The 20,627-nt window shown below is 43.0% G+C and overlaps 1 protein-coding gene across 1 annotated transcript in view; it reads right to left on the bottom strand.

Annotated features, from left to right (window-relative positions):
• The window catches only part of LOC137992336 (uncharacterized), a 55,248-nt gene that overhangs the window by 15,318 nt on the left and 19,303 nt on the right, over window positions 1-20,627 (bottom strand). Inside the window, 7 exon segments of the mRNA XM_068837619.1 lie at window positions 1,906-2,095; window positions 3,661-4,200; window positions 5,031-5,670; window positions 5,954-7,530; window positions 7,777-18,306; window positions 18,309-18,395; window positions 18,398-19,846. Coding sequence (XP_068693720.1) covers window positions 1,906-2,095; window positions 3,661-4,200; window positions 5,031-5,670; window positions 5,954-7,530; window positions 7,777-18,306; window positions 18,309-18,395; window positions 18,398-19,846 — 15,013 coding nt within the window.

Here is a 20,627-nt window from a genome sequence, read left to right as displayed (position 1 = left end):
CTTGCATCGATTATAAGAAGGCGTATGATTCTGTACCCCATTCCTGGTTATTGGAAACACTTGATCTTAGGGGTTGCAGATAACATCAAACGGCTAATGAGGGAAAGCATGGAGTCCTGGAAAACACAAGTAACAACATGTGGTAAGGAGCTTGGTGAAGTGTCCATCAGGAGAGGAATATTCCAGGGGTATTCCTTATCCCCTTTGCTATTTGTGATTGCAATGCTACCTCTCAGTAGTGTACTGATCGAATCAGCAGCAGGTCACCAACTCAGTAAGAAAGAGGGCAGGATAACTCATTTATTGTTTATGGACGATCTGAAATTATATGGAAGAAATGAGAAGAAAATTAACTCACTTGTACATACTGTCCGGTTGTTCTCCAGTGACATTGGTATAGATTTTGGAATCCAGAAGTGCGCAATGATGGTAATGAAAAAAGGCAAGCTCGTTAGTTCAGAGGGCATAAGATTGCCTGATGGAAGAATTATCCGAAGTATTGGAGATTATGTTGAAGGTTGTAAATATCTGGGGGTGTTGGAGGCCGATGACATTATTCATGAAGAAGTGAAGAGAAGTATGAAGAAGGAGTACAGTAGGAGAGTGAAGAAAACTTTATCCTCAAAGTTAAATGCTGGTAATGTTATAAAAGGCTATTAACAGCTAGGCTGTATCTCTACTTCGGTACAGTGAAGGAATAGAAAACAGGGCAAAGAGTGAGCTTGCTGAATTGGAGCGTAAGACCAGGAAACTATTAACCATCCATCGTGCTCTTCATCTCAGGTCCAACGTAAGCCGTCTGTACTTACTAAGGAGAGAAGGAGGTCGTAGGCTAATTAGTGTTGAGGACGCCATAAATACTGAAGAAAGAAATATCAATGTCTACATAAGCCAGAGCCGGGAACGTTTGTTGAGAGCTGCATGGAAGAGGAAGAATGTCGATGAAATTGAAACACCAAAGGAGTATAAGCAAAGTTAGAGGAAAAGAACTGAGGACTGGTCTGGAAATCAGCTGGATGGGCAGTTCAAGAGAGAAACAGAGGACCTATCTGGTGTTTTCTGGAATTGGATAAGAACTGGTGAACTGACGAAGGAAACAGAAGGGCTTATTGTTGCCGCGCAGGACCAGGCACTAAGAACAAACGCCCTAAAAGCCAGAATCGAAAACCAAAATGTATCATCCAAATACAGAATGTGTGGTAGTCACGATGAAACTGTGCAGCCTATGTTGTGTTGTTGCTCCAGGCTTGTGTAGACAGAATATAAACAGAGACATGATGTTGTTGCAATTGAGCGGCCATACATTGGGAGTTGTGCAAGGAATATGGAGTTGAGTGCAGTGACAAATGGTATGAGCATTCCCCCAAAAGCGTAGAGGAGAATGAGGAAGTAAAACTGTTGTGGGACTTTACCATCCAAACAGATCGTGAAATCCATCACAGGAGGCCAGACATTGTAATTCAGAAAAAGAAGGCAAAGGAAACAATCCCGGAGATAGCAACGTACTGCAGAAAGAAACTGAAAAGTATGAAAAGTACCAAGACCTGGCAAGAGAGATTAAAACGATCTGGAAATCAAGGACAAAAGTGGTGCCAGTGGTAGTAGGTGCATTGGGTTCAGTGTCATAGAATCTGGCAGGCCACCTGGAGCAACTAGGAATTAAGGACCGAACAAGAACGATGCAAAAGTCGGCACTCCTCGGATCGGCACATATCTTCAGAATAGTGCTGGAAGTCTAAGGTCTCGGGATGAGACTTGACTGGATTATTCTCCACAGGGAAAAACCCTGTGCTTGATTCTACATAATATAATAATAATAATAATAATAATAATAATAATAATAATAATAATAATAATAATAATAATAATAATAATTCGGACCTATGACTATCCAAGGTTGCTTACCTGACGGTCAACTTGGTCAAGTCTGATTGATATTCAACAAGCTCTGCGCCAGATCCCATTCGTGCTTGGCTGGCCGTAGGAGGAGTAAAATCAACGGTGAAGCCGTCAGATGAAGCCTTGGTGACAAGTCGGGCAAAGGAGATTGCTTTTACAATTATTAGATATTGAGCACCGCTTTCAAGATCTAATCCTGTAAAGTAAAAGGCATTCCAATATCACAACTAATTCTCTTTGGGAATTGGAATGTCCCATCTCCCTTGCAGCATAGCGTTCACAGGAAAGTTGTCGGAACCAGAATTATTACTTTTTCAAGTAAAAGGCCCATTGTCACCCAAAAGACATTCCGCGCTTGTCTTGTTGTTTTGAAATAGTTCCAGCGTTTTGATAGGGTGATTTTTGGGATTTTCCGTCTGTGTGCGAAATTCAACGCATTGCGCAATGCCTTTGGGTGAAAATGGGCCTTCCGTAGAAAAAAGCAGGTTTTGGCCTCAATGTCACTAGGATTAGTGTTGATGGGCTCCTGAAAAGCTCAGCCGTTAAATGACATTGAAATATCAGGCGATGTGTGTGTTCAAAGTTTACAGCATTCAAAACAAAATTGTTTTAGTTGTGTCGGTGTTAGGGCTCATATTGGCGTTTAACGGGTTTGAGCTTGGTATTTATCTTTTGTAATTCTCAGGTAAATGCAGACCTTACAAACGTTCAAAATGCCACTAAAAGTCATTTACACCAAGAGGATTGACAAAATAATAGAACTGAGGGAATTTCATGAGATTGTTTAAATCGCACTGCGTATACGCTATTCAGTCCATTTTGGCATGTGCTAAAACTGAAATACTACAAACCTTAACACAATATCTGCAATCAGAAAATAAGGCGAACTTACAAGTAAAACTCCTCAAAGGAGGGGACTGCATTTTGCCTTTACTTTGGCCGAAATTCCGGCGAGAAGTCGATCTTCAAGATATTACAGTACACTTCAGACGTGCACGGATGAAATTCTGATTTTAACATTGGTGTGGAAAGAAATGAAATTAGAATAAGATTTCCAGCTTATAATCACGAATGGAAAACCGGAGGCGGGTACTATCGAATATTAAATGCTCTCGCAGGGTTTTGGCCTCTGGGCCAAAACCCGAGAAGGCAAGCTAGAAGCTAGGTCCCCGCGTAAAAAGGGTAAATGTGTAAATTGGTAGATAAATTGTAGGGGGAATCAATCTCGATTTGCTCAACAGAACGCGCAAGGCGGTATCGGTATTGCTTAAACGGGCGCGCAAGTGGTATTGGTATTGTTCTACATGACCGAAGTGTTTTAGGAGTCACGAAGTCGAAACTCGAAAGGAGAACCAAAGTGCTGTTCGGGTTAGCGATTGAAAAATCAAACATTGAAGCACATCTGATGCAAATCGAGTTACCTGGCTCAGAAATTGATTTTGCCGGGACACAAATCAGACACAGGGGGAAGCGACGATTTGTCAGATGCAAATCGGAAACAGGGGCGACATGTTCAGCATATAATTTAAACGTATCTCAACTGCCTTTCGTACTATCTTAGGCGGGGGAAGATGTAGTGAAGACTATTACTAGTTTTAGCATAGGATGGTGTTCGTTAGCATCGTAAGAAGCAGTTGGGCATGTCCTCGCACAGGGTAATGTAGTGAGTGTCAAATTCAAAAGGTAACTTCTCTACCCTACCCCCCTACCACTCAAGCTTTCATCAAAGTAAAGTGTGCAAAAAAATCTTCAAAAACGTACCTGTAATGGTTATCTTAGTAGCTTGTCCTATTCCACTGAAGGGTTGTGGACACCACGACGAGTTCCTAGCATCACATAAAGCAACTTCGTACCACTCAATCCCAGACTCCAAGTCCTCAAATCCAAACCATCGTGCGTTAACATCAGCCTCGCCGTTCAGATAATCAACATCTAAACCAATTCCATCCATCACCGATCCCAGAATTGGAGGTGTGTCGTCAACTTTTACGCCATTTGATGTAAGGGAAGTCGTCAAGCCAGCGCTGTTTGTCGCGTTAACTGTTACGAAAAAACGTTGACCGTTTTTAATCGGCTGAGCGAGAACTTGGAGAGCTGAAGTACTGGTTGGCGCTACAGATGTTTCTTCGACCAAGTCGCAAGAACCGGGTGAGGAACCTGAGCACCATGTAATTTGCACCACGTTGCTTTCCAGATCTTCAAACGCAGTCCAGTGAGCTGATATATTGTATCTGCTTTGTTGAAAGTCAATGTCTTCGCCTTCTACAAGGCCGTCAAGAATTTGGCCGCCATTAGTGGGTGCTAAAAAAAAATTACATAACATGCATTGGGTTTTCTTTGGTTCATTGGTCTATTGTCACTACCAATCATTGGTCCAACAAAAAGCGGTCAAATCAGAACACGCCAAACCCCTTAAATATATTTTTTTCATTAACTAAGAGAGAGCACCAGAAAACTACGGGTACGAATTTTTGCTTTCATATTTACAGTTTTAAACTGTGGATTTAGTTAGCAATATCTGATAAGGAATAATTCCCTCTCGAGATGAGTGTGAAAAGGTTGCTCTTGTTATCATCAATGTTGGCGACTTTTATGATTTACCAGAGTCGTTAAGATTTGTTATAGGTTTGGGACATTGATGGAAAACTGTTCCAAGATAAAAACATTAAACAAACGTAGTTTATTTACAAAAAAATAACGAACAAATTAGAAGTGCATCAACTTCTGTCGACTCTACTTGAGCAATTACACAATGCTCAAAAACGCATTCGTAATTCATGGGCCTAACAGCCTATCAAAACACCGAAAAACGTCACATGCATCAGCTTTACATCCTGATAAAACACTCCTCGTTCGTACTTTTTATATAAAAAATACTAATAAGGCGTAGCTTGTTTTTCTGATATGCTAATATTCTCCTCTCACAATTTAAACCATTGTTCTGAGTCCAGAGGGAGTGCTACTAAAAACTCGCCGCATGTGTTTTATAGGGTCTAAAAACACTCGGACACGCAGGTCACGCCTCTTTTTGTAAAACCCCAATAAAGCACTGCTGCTCTTTTTTTTTTTTTAAACATTACTCCGTATCTAAAATAAGAACACTGTATAATAATAGAAACGGTCCCAATTACCTGTCAAGTCGACAACAACTCCAGTAGAAGATGTGGCGTCACTTATTAGACCAGCGTTGTTTTCTGCTTTCACGGTCACAAAATACGTTTCGCCTTGTTTGAGCAGCAGACCACTCTGAGAATAGCTCGTAGAGTTTCCGACATTGGTAAAGTTTACGACGTTACACATGCTTGGCTGGGTCCCGACACAAAGATAATAGGTTCGTATACCGCTCTCTTGGTCCAAGAATCCACTCCACTCGACCGAGATCTTCGAGTACGTAAATATCTGCCCTTCGTTTTCAGAAGGCGGATTTTCCACGTGGATGACCTCGCCTATACTTGGAGCTGTTGAGTCAACGACGAAACCATCCGATAACATCTCGCTAGATCGTCCAACAGAGTTCGTGGAGCGAACTCGAGTAACATACTTCACTCCTTCCTTGAACTCTAAATCAGCAATGCAAATCATCTTGGAGTTTTCTACATCAAAGTTCAGCAACAAGCAGTCGTTGATGTTGATAGCAGAACAGACGGAAATCTCGCTTTTTAACACACCGCTTTCGTCGTCCACTGCCTTCCAACTTGCGCAGAAGGTGTCCTTGGCGGTGACATAGTCCTTATCAACTTTAGTTGAATCATTGAGCTGCAAGTCAAAGACCTTGAACAGACCAAAAGAGTAAGTGTGAAATACTGCTTGCTTTGCTTGAATATGCCGTGGCACGAAGTAGAGGGTTTCCTTTTGTGTATTAAATGCTTTTCGCATTTAGTCTCTCATGCAGAGGCTAAACGTTTTAACGTTCTAGTTCAAAAGGGATTTACAAAAACTAGCAGTCTTTCCACTACCACTAATTTCACCGTTTCCTTTCGTAAAATTTCCGACTACAACTTTCTTAGAATTTTGTTTTCTTTTCCTCATGGAGCAATAACACCAGTTATTTTACCTGTGATAATAATGGAGCGGTGCTATCGACTTCTACCCCATCAGATGACTCCCTGGTAACTGCACCAGCACCGTTGTAGGCACCGACAGTGACGAAGACAACCATCCCTGTTGCTAAGGCTGGGCGAATCTGTTGTCCAACACTTGTGCGGTCACCGACATCCGTTTCGGAGATGATGTCACAAGTTCCTTTGGTAGCGCCAACACACCACGTGTATTTACTGATATCGGATTCTTCATCTCGAAACTCGTCCCAGTTGGCGTAGATATACGTGTCATCTGCTTGGAAATCAATATCCTGAGTTGTTTGACCATCCCTCACTGATCCACGATATGGTGGAGTGCTGTCAACTTCGATTCCATTTGAAGATGCCATTGTGCTGTAGCCTGCCTCATTCGTAGCTTTGACAGTGACGAAGTATGTCCCAGTGTGATTCAGAGTCAAGCCACTTATTGTACCTTTCAGTGTGATGCCTAGATTAACAAACCCATTCACGTCACATTTATCTTGCCCTGTTCCCACGCACATTTCGTACTCAGCGATGCGGCTATTCGCGTCTGAAAATGGAGACCAGTTGGCTGAGATTTCGCTGAGAGAACTCTGTTTCTCCAAGTCAGTGAACTCGCTTAAACCATCATAAACAATTCCTGTTGTCGGTATTACGCCATCAAAAGTGAAGGGATTTGATATAGACTCGCTGTAAAGTCCCACATTATTATGAGCGCGGACAAGGAGCACATATGAAATCCCGGGTTTGATATCTAAATCTGAATTGCGTAAAGACGTCTGGAGACCTGTGTTAACAAATGGCGAGATACATTCGTTCGGTGAGCTTGCGTGACAGGTAGACCATTCAAAGTGACCTAACCCACTCTCTTTATCATCAAACCCACTCCATTCTGCGACAACCGCCTCGTTGTCTCTGAGATGTATCATTCCTGGAGTGTTTCCTACAACAATAGTACCAACTGTTGGTGCGGAACTATCAATGAGAAGTGGATTGGATGATGCTGTAGAAACCATTTGCGCACCATTTATCGCCCGGATTGTCACGTACACTATACTACCAGATGAGAGAGGATTTGAAAGGGAATAGTCCACCGAGGTAGCCTCGGGATCAACAACAGTCCATGAGACGATATCACACAACTGAGGTCCACTACCAGCGCACCATTCGACTAAAGAAACTCCACTTTCAGCGTCCGTGGCCCATGTCCAGGAAAAATCCAGTCGTCGAGGACTGCTTTGATGCGCATAGCATGAACTCTGCTCAGCACTTGTGCACGAACTAAGAGAAGAAAAGACATCGGCCGATTGTCGTCTGCGTTCGCTTTCTGTCTGAGATCGGGACAAAGAAACAACGTCTGCTGCATCTGCCTTCAGGTTAAATGAAACGTTTCCAATCAAAGGTGGCGTAACATCAACTGTAATTCCGTCGGAATAAGCTGACTCTTTCAATCCAGCTGCATTGGTTGCTTCTACAGTGAAGAAATATCTTTGACCTTCCTGGAGGATTGTTTGATGGATCGTACTTGTATCAAGGCCTGCATACGTCATTACTTGTACGTCACAAGCGCCTGCAAGGTAAGCAAAACAAATGCACACGGAATAAGGTAACAATAAGAAAAAAAAAGTACTATTTTAAAAGTGGATTAGAAGGGCTTTGTGTAGCAGCTATTAAAAAGATTACTTTTCCATATCTAACGCATAATTGGAGTTAGAGTCGAGAACCAGAAATTTAGGGTGGATAATTTGCCGAAGAGTTGAATGTTGAATTGAAACTGACAATAATGATAAGGACAAGTAAACAACAAATCGATTACCTTGAGCTGTACCAATACACCAATGATACTCGACTACACTGCTTTCAAAATCTTGAAATCCCGTCCAGTGAGCAGTTAAGATGCCGCGGTCGCTTTGATAATCGGCATCAATGAAGTCTCCACTAAAGAGAGAAGTACTGTTCCCATCGACCACGTCACCAGAAATAGGTGGCGTCCAGTCCACCACCACTTGCCGCGACGTTAAAGTGGTCTTCAGACCAAGCATGTTCACACCAATCACAGTCACAAAAAAAGTAAGTCCTTCTCGGAGAGTAAAATTCACTTGGTCCAAATCTAGAGAACGGCTAAGACTGTCAACTTCTTGGAACACAAGTAGATCGTCTTCATAGGGAAAACTCCCAATACCAATGAGGAAATGACTCATGCCACTTTCCGGATCGTCTACGGACCACGTGACCACGGGGGCAGAAAGAGAGGTTACGTACAAGGTTCCTTTGCCAGTTGCTGGGGCGATTTCAATTGATTTCCCGACAGGTGGAGTGCGATCGACTACAACACCGTCGGAGGAGGAACTAACATGTTCTCCTTGGCTGTTCTCAGCTCTCACAGTAACGTAATATTTTTTGCCATGTTCAAGTGTCAGGTTATGAAATCGATTGGCTGATAATCGTAAATGGTTTACTTCTTTGTAAGGCCATCTACACAAGTCTGGTCCTGACGGATTGGGAGGCTGATCCCGGATGCACCAATCGTAGCGTGAGATATCATACACTGGGTCTTTAAAGCCATTCCAATGGGCCCAAATTGCTTTGTCATCAAGTTGAAAGTCAATGTCTAATGCGGATGTAACCGGGCCATCGCGAACGACACCTGCGATGAATTTTCCTAATACGATGAATAGTCCAGGCGAACAGTCTGTTTTGTAAATACCAGCGCCATTTGTAGCTCGTACACAAACAAAGTAAGTCTTGTTTCCAATGAGAGTTTGATTTTCTATAAGTGCGCCACCTACTGAATCACTAGCGGCCACCTCGTTGTACAAGTTTCCTGCATTTTCCTTCATAACTTGAGGATCAGCTCCCACGGCCCAGCTAGTACTCTTAACACCACTCTCGGAGTCTGTAAAGCCTGTCCATGTGACCACTAACATTGACCCTGGCACCTCATTTTTCGTTCTGTCGTAATTCTGTGGGAAAACATATTGGGCAGAGACGACCCCAGGGTTTGGCGCTGTACGATCAATGACAACACCATTTGAAGACGTTGTGCTCGGTAAACCGCCGTTATTAATTGCGAGCAGCCTAAAGAAATAGGTTCTTCCGAGTTTCAGGGAAACATTGGTGATCCGTAAGCTAGTTTTCAAGAGTGGAACCGAAGTGAAGTTTTTGATATCGTTCTTGTCTGGCAATGTTCCTAGTCCCCACGCTACTGACTTTATGCCACTCTCGTTATCACGAACTGTCCATTCAGCTTTTAACGAATCATTTTTAGGGTAAAATATTAGTTTCAGGTTGTTTACCACTGGTGGAGTGCTATCAATAAGCACACCATTTGTCCAGTTTACTGTCCTAAGACCAACAGAGTTGAGCACCTCAACACCAACCGTATACATCTGACCTTCCTCGTATGTTACCGTTTGCCGGCCTCCTCCTGTTATGATTGCCGATCCAGACGAGTTCAATCGTGTTTTCAAAGCATAAAAAGGAATAATGTGCTCCTTCGTGTTCACATTCGTAACTGAAAAACGAAACCTAACTATAGGAGATTCGTGGTCAAAACAAATCCAGGAAACTATTCGTTTACTGGAGGTTGGAGCGTATTGAACATCTTGTAGATAGTTGCCTTTTCCATCCCAAACGTACGAACATATTGGCGGAGTAACATCAACGGTAAAGCCAGCGGATTGCATTGTTGTCTCCAAAGAGACTCCGTTTACACCTGTAACATTTACAAAGTACGTTTCTTCGCTCTTCAGTTTTTTTGTTGATTGTAATGTCGCGGTGGTGACACTGCCGTTGAAAGAAAATGATCCGTAAATGTCAGCTGAGGAAGTGGCTCCATTTCTAGCCCAAAGTCTCACTCTATACTCCTGCACAGAGCTTTCTACGTCAACGAATTTAAAACTGACTGTCACGTTTCTAGTCGAACTTTGGTAGTCGCCATGTCGAACATATGATGCATTGGGTGGCGTATTGTCAAAAACAACACCGTCTGAGAATGTGACAGATTTCAGTCCAACCTTGTTGGTGCATCTGACCGTCGCAAAGTAGCGAAAACCCAACCGAAGATGGTATCTTATTGTGAGGGAATTGCTGTGAACGGGCACTGTCGTAAAATTCATAACATCTGATTTCCCAGGCTGCAGGCCAAAGGCAACTTCAACTAAATAAAGAGACGTATCTGGATCTGCACAGATCCAAGATGCTGACAGATATCCACTGGAAGTAAAGTTCAGGTCATTGTCTGGATCAACGCCATCGTGAACCGGCTTTAGAAACATGGGAGGAGAATAATCCACTATGATACCATCAGAGGAAACCATAGCACTCGGCATACCCAACACATTATAAGCAATAACTGTTGCATAATAACGTTGGCCACTAGTCAGTTGGGATACTTTAAGCTTTGAACTTGCAGCCGTGTTTACGAGGCCAACCTCTGTAAAGTCCTGAGCGTCATCTCCACCGGGAGAAGTTCCAAATGCCAGTCGATAGGAAGCAATTTTTGTTTCTTGTTCTGTGAAGTTCACCCACGAAGCACGAAGAGCAGAACTTTCGATCTGTACTTCAAGATCCTTTCCTGGTCTTCCATCAGTTACAAAACCTGAATTTGGAGGACTTGAATCCACCACAACCCCACTGGATTGAACGAATGCAACATTTCCCGCTCTGTCAACCACCTTAAGACAGGCGTAATATTTGTGTCCAGAAGTCAAGTTTAACCCGAATAAGACGTGATAATCCGCGTTAGATGGGACGATTTCTTCTTTTTTGACATCACAGTGAGTCGACGTTTTCTTACTTGATAAACCAAGGTAAACAGTTTCGATTCCAGAAAAATCCCGAAAACCAAACCAATGAGCACGATAAAGAGAAGAATAACTTTGGTATTTAGCATCTGTGGAGCCCCAACCATCCAAAACTATTCCGTCCTTTGGAGCCTCTGAGTCGGAAAGAAGGGGTGCAGAAGATTTGATACTGAAAAGACCTGCCTTGTTGATCGCCAAAACGGTGATGTAATAAAGTCGATTGCTTTCCAAGAGCGTCGAGCTGGATGCTGTCCAGTTGGCTCGCAACAAAGCCACTGGTTGGATTAACGAAACAGTCTGAAATTCCAAAACGTCGTGAGCACCAGAGTAACTTCCTATACCAACCTTGTATGATACGACCTTCGAAAGATCATCTTCAATTTCAAAATATGACTTGAAAGTTTTAAATTGAGCGTTGGAATATTTTTGTGCTTCTCCAAAATGACCGTGTTGAATGTAGATAATGGAGGGGGGGCTGCTATCAACAATGAATGGATTTGATGAACCGCGACTAACCACTCCTGCTCTGTCCTTTGCTTTAATGACCACTGAATATACTCCATCGTTCAAGCCAATGTTGCGTCCTGAAGACCGCACCTTCCCGGCCACTTTAAATGGCGCAACAAGATGATTAGACCCTAAAGATGACACCGATATACCAAAATTTGCTACACCACTATGAACATCGTAGAAGCTATCGTTGCTACATTGACTTTTATTAAGAATTCCAGGGGCACTTCTTTCGTCTACAGAACACCAATTCCATCGTGCCCACACCGCCTTAGTTATCCACTGGTACAAGACAGGGGGACCAGTCAATCCAGTGACGATTTTTCCAGCGTGTGGAGGGACAAAATCTACAATGGCACCATTGCTACTTCCATTTGTGCACATTCCAACGCCATTGCAGCCCATAACCGACACAAAGTAACGTTGACCACTGCTTAGGAACAGTCCTGACTGAGTGATGCTGGTTTGTGAACCAACCGACTGGAACTCTCTAATGTCCGTTAGCCCAGGTCTGGTACCAAGAGCAACACGATACTCTACCAGACCACTCTCCTTATCAGAAAAGGCTTGCTCCCAGTGGGCGCTTAAAGTGAACCTTTCACTGGTGTAATTCGTGTCTCTTCCTTGTACGCCATCCTTAATGTATTGATCAGCAACTGTAGGTGGGGTTGTATCGACCAGAATGCCATCAGAGGTGATCGTTCTCTTTAAGTTAGCTCCATTTATGACCTTCACTGTCACATGGTATCTTACTCTGGGTATTATCTTTATGTCCGTGAAACTAACGAAGACCATCCCATACTGCGATACGTTATGTGTTAAGAATTCAATGGACTTAAATGGCCTGACATCGTCTCCGCTCGGATACCTTCCAACTCCCACAAGTTGTTCACGAATGTTACTTTCCTGGTCTAAACATTTCCATTTCGCTTGAATATTGTTTAAATCTCTGACAAAGTCTACATCAGATAGATCTGTTTCATCCAGAACATCAAGAACTTTTCCCTCACAGGTAGGCGGTGAATTGTCTGGAATGAATCCATCTGTCACAACTACTGCCTGTAGCCCAGCTGCATTAGTTCCACGAAGTACAAGCCTGTACGAAGCTCCTGCTTCAAGAGAAAGTCCATCCATTAGAGGCGTCTGTTGGGTGATGGGTATTCCCACAAAAGGTGTGATATCGTGGCCAGATACATTCACAACCTTCCATTCATATGTTATAATTGGACTCTCTGGATCTGTAAAGTGTTTAAACTTTCCACGAACACGCCGTATGGAAGGAAGATAGTGTGCATCTTGTTTCCCAGCGCCATCTTGAAAATTGCCCGGAATGGGTGGTGTTGTATCAATCAAGATGCCATCACTGCACATCACCGCTTTGAACCCAATTGCGTCGAATAGGAACAGGCGCGTGAAGTACTTGTGACCATGTTTCAAATCCAGACCAGAAACCTGAATTGATGTTGAATCTCCAATTGGAGTCATTGGGACAATGTCTGCTTCAATTTCGTCAAAGGTACATGAGGTGTTCGAAGACACGCCCCATTTTGCGGCAACAACCTCTTCGATATTGCTCCTAAGTTGAAAGTTCATACCAAGGGCTAATGTATCCCACTGATAATCGGTATCCTCGGTTTCAATAACACCATCATAGACATAGCGTATCTGGGGACCTTTCCGTCTAGCAACAAGCTTACAATTAACCGTAGGGCTGTCCATTCCACGGTCATTTGTCGCCATCACGCTGATATAGACATCCCTACCGTGCATGATTGGAAGATCTTGGACTACCAGGCTCAAGGATGGCTCAATCCAGGCAGAAAAGTCATCACCAGAACCCTGAATAGAGCCGATTCTTACATGATAGCTGTTGATTTTTGTATCTTCGTGAAATCCATGCCAATGGATAAAATACTTAGTATCTGACACTTGTCTTGCTGAGCACGATCCATCAGCAATGGGAGGTGTCCCATCTACATCCTCTTTGCAGTTGGTAAACTGTGTCCTATCAATTTCGCTGGCTGACCACGACCACTCTGCCAGCGTCTTCCTGGAGCACCATCTGATCCTTATGCTGCATCCAAACAACCAGCACCTGATTCGAATGCATGTTCGGTATCGATACCACAGCCAAATTCGAATACGAAGCGGTTTCATTCGAAGTTTCAACTCGATGCAAGCCTTTAATGGCCACTTGTCTATCTTGATTTGCAGATCTGGTACTAAATATATTTCCAGGATTCTTGCCTCGATAGTAATTCCAGCTTCAGTGATAAATACAGACAGGGCCGCGCCCGCATAAACAGAGACCCATGCACCTGGAATAAGGCCGAGTCTAAAAGCCTTGTCGCCCATACAAACTTGCCCATGGTAATCCACAACATAATACCCGCCAGCCCCTGCAAAAAGTCTCACCGGTATACCAAACACTAGTACGATTTGAGAATATTCTGGCATGAATTGCTGATATCCTCGTAGCAAATTCCCTCGAAACAATGTCATGCAGGATCCTGGGTCTGTAACCATCCTGCGCAAGCGGTTCTTTCTATGCTCTCTCTCAAGTTGATCAGAGTAAATATCGGATTCTAAGAGCAACTGATAAATACTTCGTTTGCGGTTATGGCCACATAGCATATCTCCAAAAGGAAACAGCTTTCGTGGGCGCAAGACGTAATCATTCATCACTTCAAAGAAGAGGCAGTTTTCGTAGATTCCAAATGTGGTGTTCAGAATTGGCAACCTTAGATAAAAGTACCTGTCTTCAAGGTCACCACCCATGAGTTCTATATTCTCTTTCTCGGAATAAGTGCCACTGGAGAAGGCAACTGCTATAACTTCACTGTCCACACTGTTAACAGACTCCAAGCCAGAAGGAGTTCGGACTACTCTTTCTAACGTGTTTTCTCCTGTTTCGTCACTAGTCAAGGCATGAAACTCAAGCTTACATTGAAAGCCAGCAATCATCGCGCACTTTGATATGCATGCGAATTCACCACCGAACTGTCTCACAATCGCCATCCCTTGAGCATTTTTTCCAATGCGAATCACTCTATCGGGCGCAAGACCAAACGATGCTAGATCCCCATTTGCAGAGAGTTTATAGCCGTAAGCCCTTTCACCTTCCCCGTTTGTTACCCACAAAACATTGCTTGACTCGTCGTACGAAACGGAAGTTGCTTTACCTTCCACAGATACGGCATTTAAAATTCCGACCCAAGACGGTGCCTGTGTTGACAAAATGCTTGTTATGCTAGATTTTCTCACCGAGTAGATATTCTTTGATTCACTGTCACTGATCCAAATATAATCCCGAGCAACAGCGACACCTCCAATCTTCACTGATAATGGGGCACCTTGGCTTCCAAGCTGAATTATCTTCTTGACACCTAAAGCAAAGGTGGTAACCACGAGGAGTGATGCCCTGCCTTTGTTGCTCGAAACACCGTGCATGCCGAGAATCACTTCGTTATTAGAAAGCTTCGAGATCCCCTCTACTTTATAGTCGTCAAAGAGTCCTGGTGTTAGCCAGCGTCCGCTCTTTGTCATGGACGACAGATCATCAAGATGTGGAAACTTCCAAGTGAAGATGGTGTTCAAGTAAAGGGATGATGATCGTCTAATTGATCTCAGACACACTTCTTCAGAGCAGTAAGGTATCTCATTCCAAGGCTTGTATTTCGTCAAGTCAAGACCACGCTGGCGCAGCTGAAGCTTACTTAGAAAGTCAGTAACTTTATCCAAGAATCCGTTAACTTTATTAACAATGTCCGTGAACTTGGAAACATATTTATTAAGGTACGGTTCCACAACATCACTGAGCTCTCCAGTCTCGGCAAGGAGATCGACAATTGGATTTTCAAATGATTTAGTCACGTCTTTCAACTGATCAGCATACCGTGAAGCAGTCTGGGTAATGGTGTCTAAGGCCTGTAAGGCGTGGTTAATGTTCTTTGTTTTTTGCCACAGTTCATAAGACAATTGAAGCTTGGCTCTCACATCCCTAAGAGTTCGAATGTTTTCAAGAACGGTGTCATCGTAGACATTTTTCATAGCCTTGAAAGTATTCTCGAGCAAATCTTCCATTTTCTCTTTGATTTCTTTGGCTTGTTGGATATAATCAACTATTCTCTCTATGTGCTCTTTGCCATCCTCTATCGACCTCTTTTGAATACCGCTTCCTGCATCTTCTTCGTTGTCGTCAAGCTTGCGACCGGTGATCTTTTGGAAAACTGCCTTTACCTTTTTGACATCATCTTTGAGAGAAAAGGTTCGAGCTTGATCAATAAGAAGCTTCACAGTGTCGATGACAGCTGTAATATTGCTCACTCCTTCTTCACATGTTCCAAGCATATCAGTATATCCACTGGCTTCTTGGAAAGTACTCATGAGGAAATCAACTTTGTCTTTCAAAGCCTTTGCTTGATCTATGAAGACTTTGGAAATACAACTTCCACCCTTGACACACTTCTGTATCTTAAAATTTTTCCAGGTTTCAGGAACCATATCATAAAGAAGTTTGACTTGCTTCATGAGGTCCGTGTACTGATTAATAGTGTATTTACCGACCAAAAGCGCTCTTTGTATGCAAGGCTTGGTACTTCCAAGGAATATTTTCTTCATTCGATCGCAATCCGGCAGCTTTCCAGCCGTTTCTAATATAGGCGAGAAATTGTTTGTAAAAGGCTTAAGATCAGTTAAAACTGCAATCACTTCACGCACAATGGACTGGATGTTTCTTAGTTCTCTTTGTATCTCTATGATCGGCTCTTTGATTCTTCGAAATTTTGAACGGGCTTTGTTGGCAAATTTATCTGCTTCAGTTCTGAAAAAGGCGTTTACCTCTTCTACGATGTTATAACTTCCAATTTTGCTCAGCGTTTCTGTGGCAATCGTTTTGAACTCATTGCAAACATCTCGTATACGTTGGTCAAAGTCAACTCCTAAATGCTGCCCCAAATCAAGCTTCTGAACTTCACTTTTGTAATTTTCAGCGCTGTCCGAAAAATTGATAAAATCATCAGCAACTTTCCTTGCTTTGTTTGCGTACTCAGGAAGATTTTTCAGATGCTTAAGGACTTCATTGATGCGAGTAGCAATCTCTCGAACGGCTCCAAGGAACCCTTTTCCTTTTTTGGTGTTTAAGATTGACAAAAAGTCAGAGATGATTTGGGCCACACGAGATAGCTTCCCTACACGAGCTGCTAGGTTTTCCTTGTACCATGTTTCGACATTGGTGACAGCAGACTTCATTTGGGCTCCAACCGTTTTCATGTTTGTCGCCACAGGTCCAATGAAAGATGCCAGCTCAATGACGGCTTCACGAGCGCTGACTTGGACCTTATCGATTACTACCGCAGAGAAATTCGCTGTTTTTGTACACGCTCCAGTGACCTTCGACGCTGTTCCATTGACAAACTTCACGACATCGTCTGCCATGTCCTGTATATTATTTAGTTTCTCAGTAAGCTTTCGCAGAGAACCAGATATGAAGCTCTTTACTGCCAAGCTGAAGTTATGGTCAACATCAGCTATTAAGTTGTCTACAAGAATTGTGAAGTTGAGTAGTTCCGTCAATGCATTTTGTGTTGAATTCTCAACAACTTGGAGTGCCTGGATCCCTTCTTTTTCAATGTTGTTTCCAAATTCTTTGAATTCTTGCGAGGAGTTCAAAGCCAGCTCGTACACGCTGCAAATCCGTTGAACGCTCTGTCTAGCAAATTGCTCTACTGAAGGTCCAAGTTCGTGGAAAAAATCAGTAATATCACTGATGGCTGACACGTTCTTAAACTGAAAGTCAAGCAGATTGCGAAGACCGTTTAAGAGGTCTTGCAAGATTTCTGAAGGATTGGTAGAATTAGCGTTACTTCTACCTCCCAGGAGTCCTTTGAACAATTTTCTTAGATCAAAGCTATTATCAGGCAATATTTCTTGAAAGAACTTCTCAAGGTTAAAATCTGGTAGACTAAACTGTTTGAGAAAATCACTCAGCTTCTTGAAAATTGCCACGAAATTCTGGAAGTTGGGCGACTTAAGATTTAACTTCAACTTCAAGCTTACTCTCCAATCAAAACGAAGACCGAAGTTAAAACGGTTTCCTTGGTAAGGTGGAAAACGGGAGTTCATATCTTCCAGTTGCATTCTGGGAAATCGGATCCCTTCAAGAAAATCCAGCAGCGAGGAGATGTCCAAGAAACGATTTGCAAATCGCATTAAATTCAGACTTACTTTCTGAAAAGACTGCAGTGATAATGAAAAGCGAATGGAAAACTTGAATGGAAACTGCCGAAGGAATCCGTCAGGTATGGACACACCCAAGGAATTAAAGTACTCTCTGATTTTATCCAGGTAAAGATCTGTGGATGCCGAGCGAAGACTGTCTAACAGATGCCTTATGTTGAAGCCTACAGGAAGATTGTTGGGCAAGTACTTGGTTATGTTTCCAACAACACTGAGAATTTTGTCTAGTGCTCCAATGACTTTGTTAAAGATGTCATCCACACCAGTCAGTCTTCCTAGAGTTAGTTGAATTTTATGTATTTTGTTTATAAGCCATTCCCAATCCTTGACTCGGTTTTCTACATCTTTGGCCAGCTGGATAACTTTACTTACAAGGTTTATTGGTCGGAGCGGCTGGACTAGGTTCTGCACAAACTCAACCACTTTGTTGACGAAGTCTTTGAATTTGTCAATGTACATCGGTAGATACCTAGCAAGTTTGTCTTTAAATTTATTAATTTGTTCTGCGATTATGCTTGTGATGCTATCAAACTGCCTTAGCAACTCGTCTCCAGCATCCGCAATGGCGTGAATTAGATCCTTCGGAAAGTCGTTCTTAAAACTAGCCGATGCCCTAAAAGCCGCCTTTCCTCTAACAACATTGAAACCGAACTTAAGAATATGAGCTCGAATATTTGCGAAGTTGTCCAGATTCACCTCAAATTTTCCACCAAAGATGCCGATCCTCAGGCTAACTTGGTTCAAGAACTGTATGATTGATTCTGCACCAATCCATTCTCCACCGAATGTCTTCCCCACCGCTTTGTACGACTAAGAGAGAACTCTCTTGGACGGAGAAATGGGAAAAGGGCACGTTTTTGGCGATGTATGATGCTACGTTTTTTCGAAGGTAGATTGCCTTGGGATGGTCACCATGATTCTCCAAAAACTCGTTTATCGACGAATCCAAGGTTCCATTCTCAGAGGAGGCCGCTATGGCATGTTCCAAAACTTGAACCACTGAATCGCTGAGATTCTGGTGTCGCTCCACGAAAATATTGACAACTGCAACTTTCACATCATTGTGATCGTCAGCGTGTAGCGTGCGCATCAGGTGCTCATTGGTCAGCCCTGCTGGGAGCTTTCTCATGGCTGTAATCACCGCTGATCGGATACCAGAGTTATCATGGTTAATGTGTTCCAGGACAAGAGGAAGTCCAGAAAGATGCCCAAGATTCCCAAACGCCCAGATGTGGTCTCGCAACTGTGTCTGGTGTGCCTCACTTTCAGGATGGTAAAGACTTGATTTATTCTGGTACCTATTGTGCACCATCTGAGCGACAGAATCGCAAAGCGATTCATTGTATCCCGCACTTTTCGCTCTCGCAGTCAGACCACTTAACACCAGCATTGCAGTAGCTGTTACTTCATCTCCTTTTTCCTCTTTGGTCATCAGCTGGGACAGTGCATCAAAAAGCCTCACGTGGAGAGGACCTTCCGGTAAATAGAAAATTCCAATCAACAGGGCTTCATACTCTTCCTTGCTTAGAGATCTCGGATATTCTTCAGTCACAGCTTGTGCTAAGGCATTCTGCGCTCCGTACTTGCCATGTCCTGCTAGTGCAGCTATATATACTGTCCACGACGTCAAGTTTTGATGACTGCGATCCTGAACGAGTCTCACGATCGTGCGAAAGGTACTCTCGTCATCTTTAACCATACGGTGCAACTCATTAGAACAATCACCAATGTCACGTTCTTTCATGCTCTTGTCAGTAAAACATCGCAGCACGACATACAGAGGCCTCACTCTCTCTGTTTTCTCTCCACCCATCTTGGACCATTTTATCTTGTCAGTTTCCGTGAACAATAAACTATCACTAGTGAGTGATTGCACTGCGCTAAAACTCTCTTCCTTGATGGTTGAGCGCTTGGTTCGTCCGTTTTTAGTCTTCGAACAAGATCGCAATGTTAACTTGCTATAGCCACTCGCGGACATCTCAATATCTTGGTCTTGACGTTGAAAGCCTTCAAAATTATCTGCCCTAGGATGACCATTGGCCGGCCTGAAAGATGCTTTTGTAGATCGGTGAACTTGTTTCACTTTGCCATCTTCTAAATGAACGTAGGTGCTGTGCTCCGACTGCACTTTGTGCTGTCCTTTTGCTTGTGCGCCATCGGCAAACTTTGTGTAGTCGCGGTTTGTCCAGGTACGGCGAATGTAAGCATGGGTATCATTGGAAGATAGGACATCGTAGTGTGTTCGAAAGATGCCAGAATCATCGTGTTCTTGTACCTTAAATGCTTTGGATTTATGAGCGTCTTTCAAGTTGAGCTGGAATGACCCTGCTATTCCTGGTTAAAATGGAAAACCAATTAAATAGCATGAATCCCGGTCAAGCTTAAATTTACCCACACATTTATCTTGTAAGATAAGTGAGTTGAGAGCTTTACCTGCTGCAATGCATAAATTTGGTTTTAAAAACGATGTGAACAATTGAATAAATATTTAAATATAAAGAATCAGTTGACTTAATTACCATTCATTACCATTGACTCCACGACATGCGAGCGTAACAATTTTCCCCCCTAGGATCTCAGACTCTTGTACCGCGTCCCGTTGTTTCACTAACGTGGTAACATATAATAGAACTTTAGATTCTAGAACGGGAACTACTACTTGTAGGAGATTTCCCATTGAACAACAGTGAGCGCGCGCAAACCATCGTCATTTTCGAGGGAAAAACGTGATACCTTTGTCGTTTTAGTACGAGGTTTTGCAAAAATGCCGTGGAGTCAAAACAAGTCACCAGAAATATGTCCAGGTTCGACCCTAATTAGATGCACGCGGATTTCAATAAGCGTCATGAAGTGTCCCCTTGCTCTTCTCGCCAACTTCAACATCACTGTGTCTCAGAATACAGACAAAGTGTCCCCCAAATGCTGCTCTTTAAGTGAAGATTAACTGCTGCATTTACCCAAAGCTAGAAATAACGCTGACCTCTACCCTTACCTTATTGTTGAAAATAGGTAGCAAATGCTTAGACTTAAAGGGACACTTTGTGTTGGATGTCAAAATTGGGCGTGCATCTAATTAGGGTCAAACCTGGACATAAGTGAGTCAGCAACACGGTAG

Source organism: Montipora foliosa, chromosome 2 (genome assembly GCF_036669935.1).
Source record: "Montipora foliosa isolate CH-2021 chromosome 2, ASM3666993v2, whole genome shotgun sequence".
NCBI classification, from domain to species: domain Eukaryota; kingdom Metazoa; phylum Cnidaria; class Anthozoa; order Scleractinia; family Acroporidae; genus Montipora; species Montipora foliosa.
This window is presented reverse-complemented; position numbering and strand designations above follow the sequence as displayed.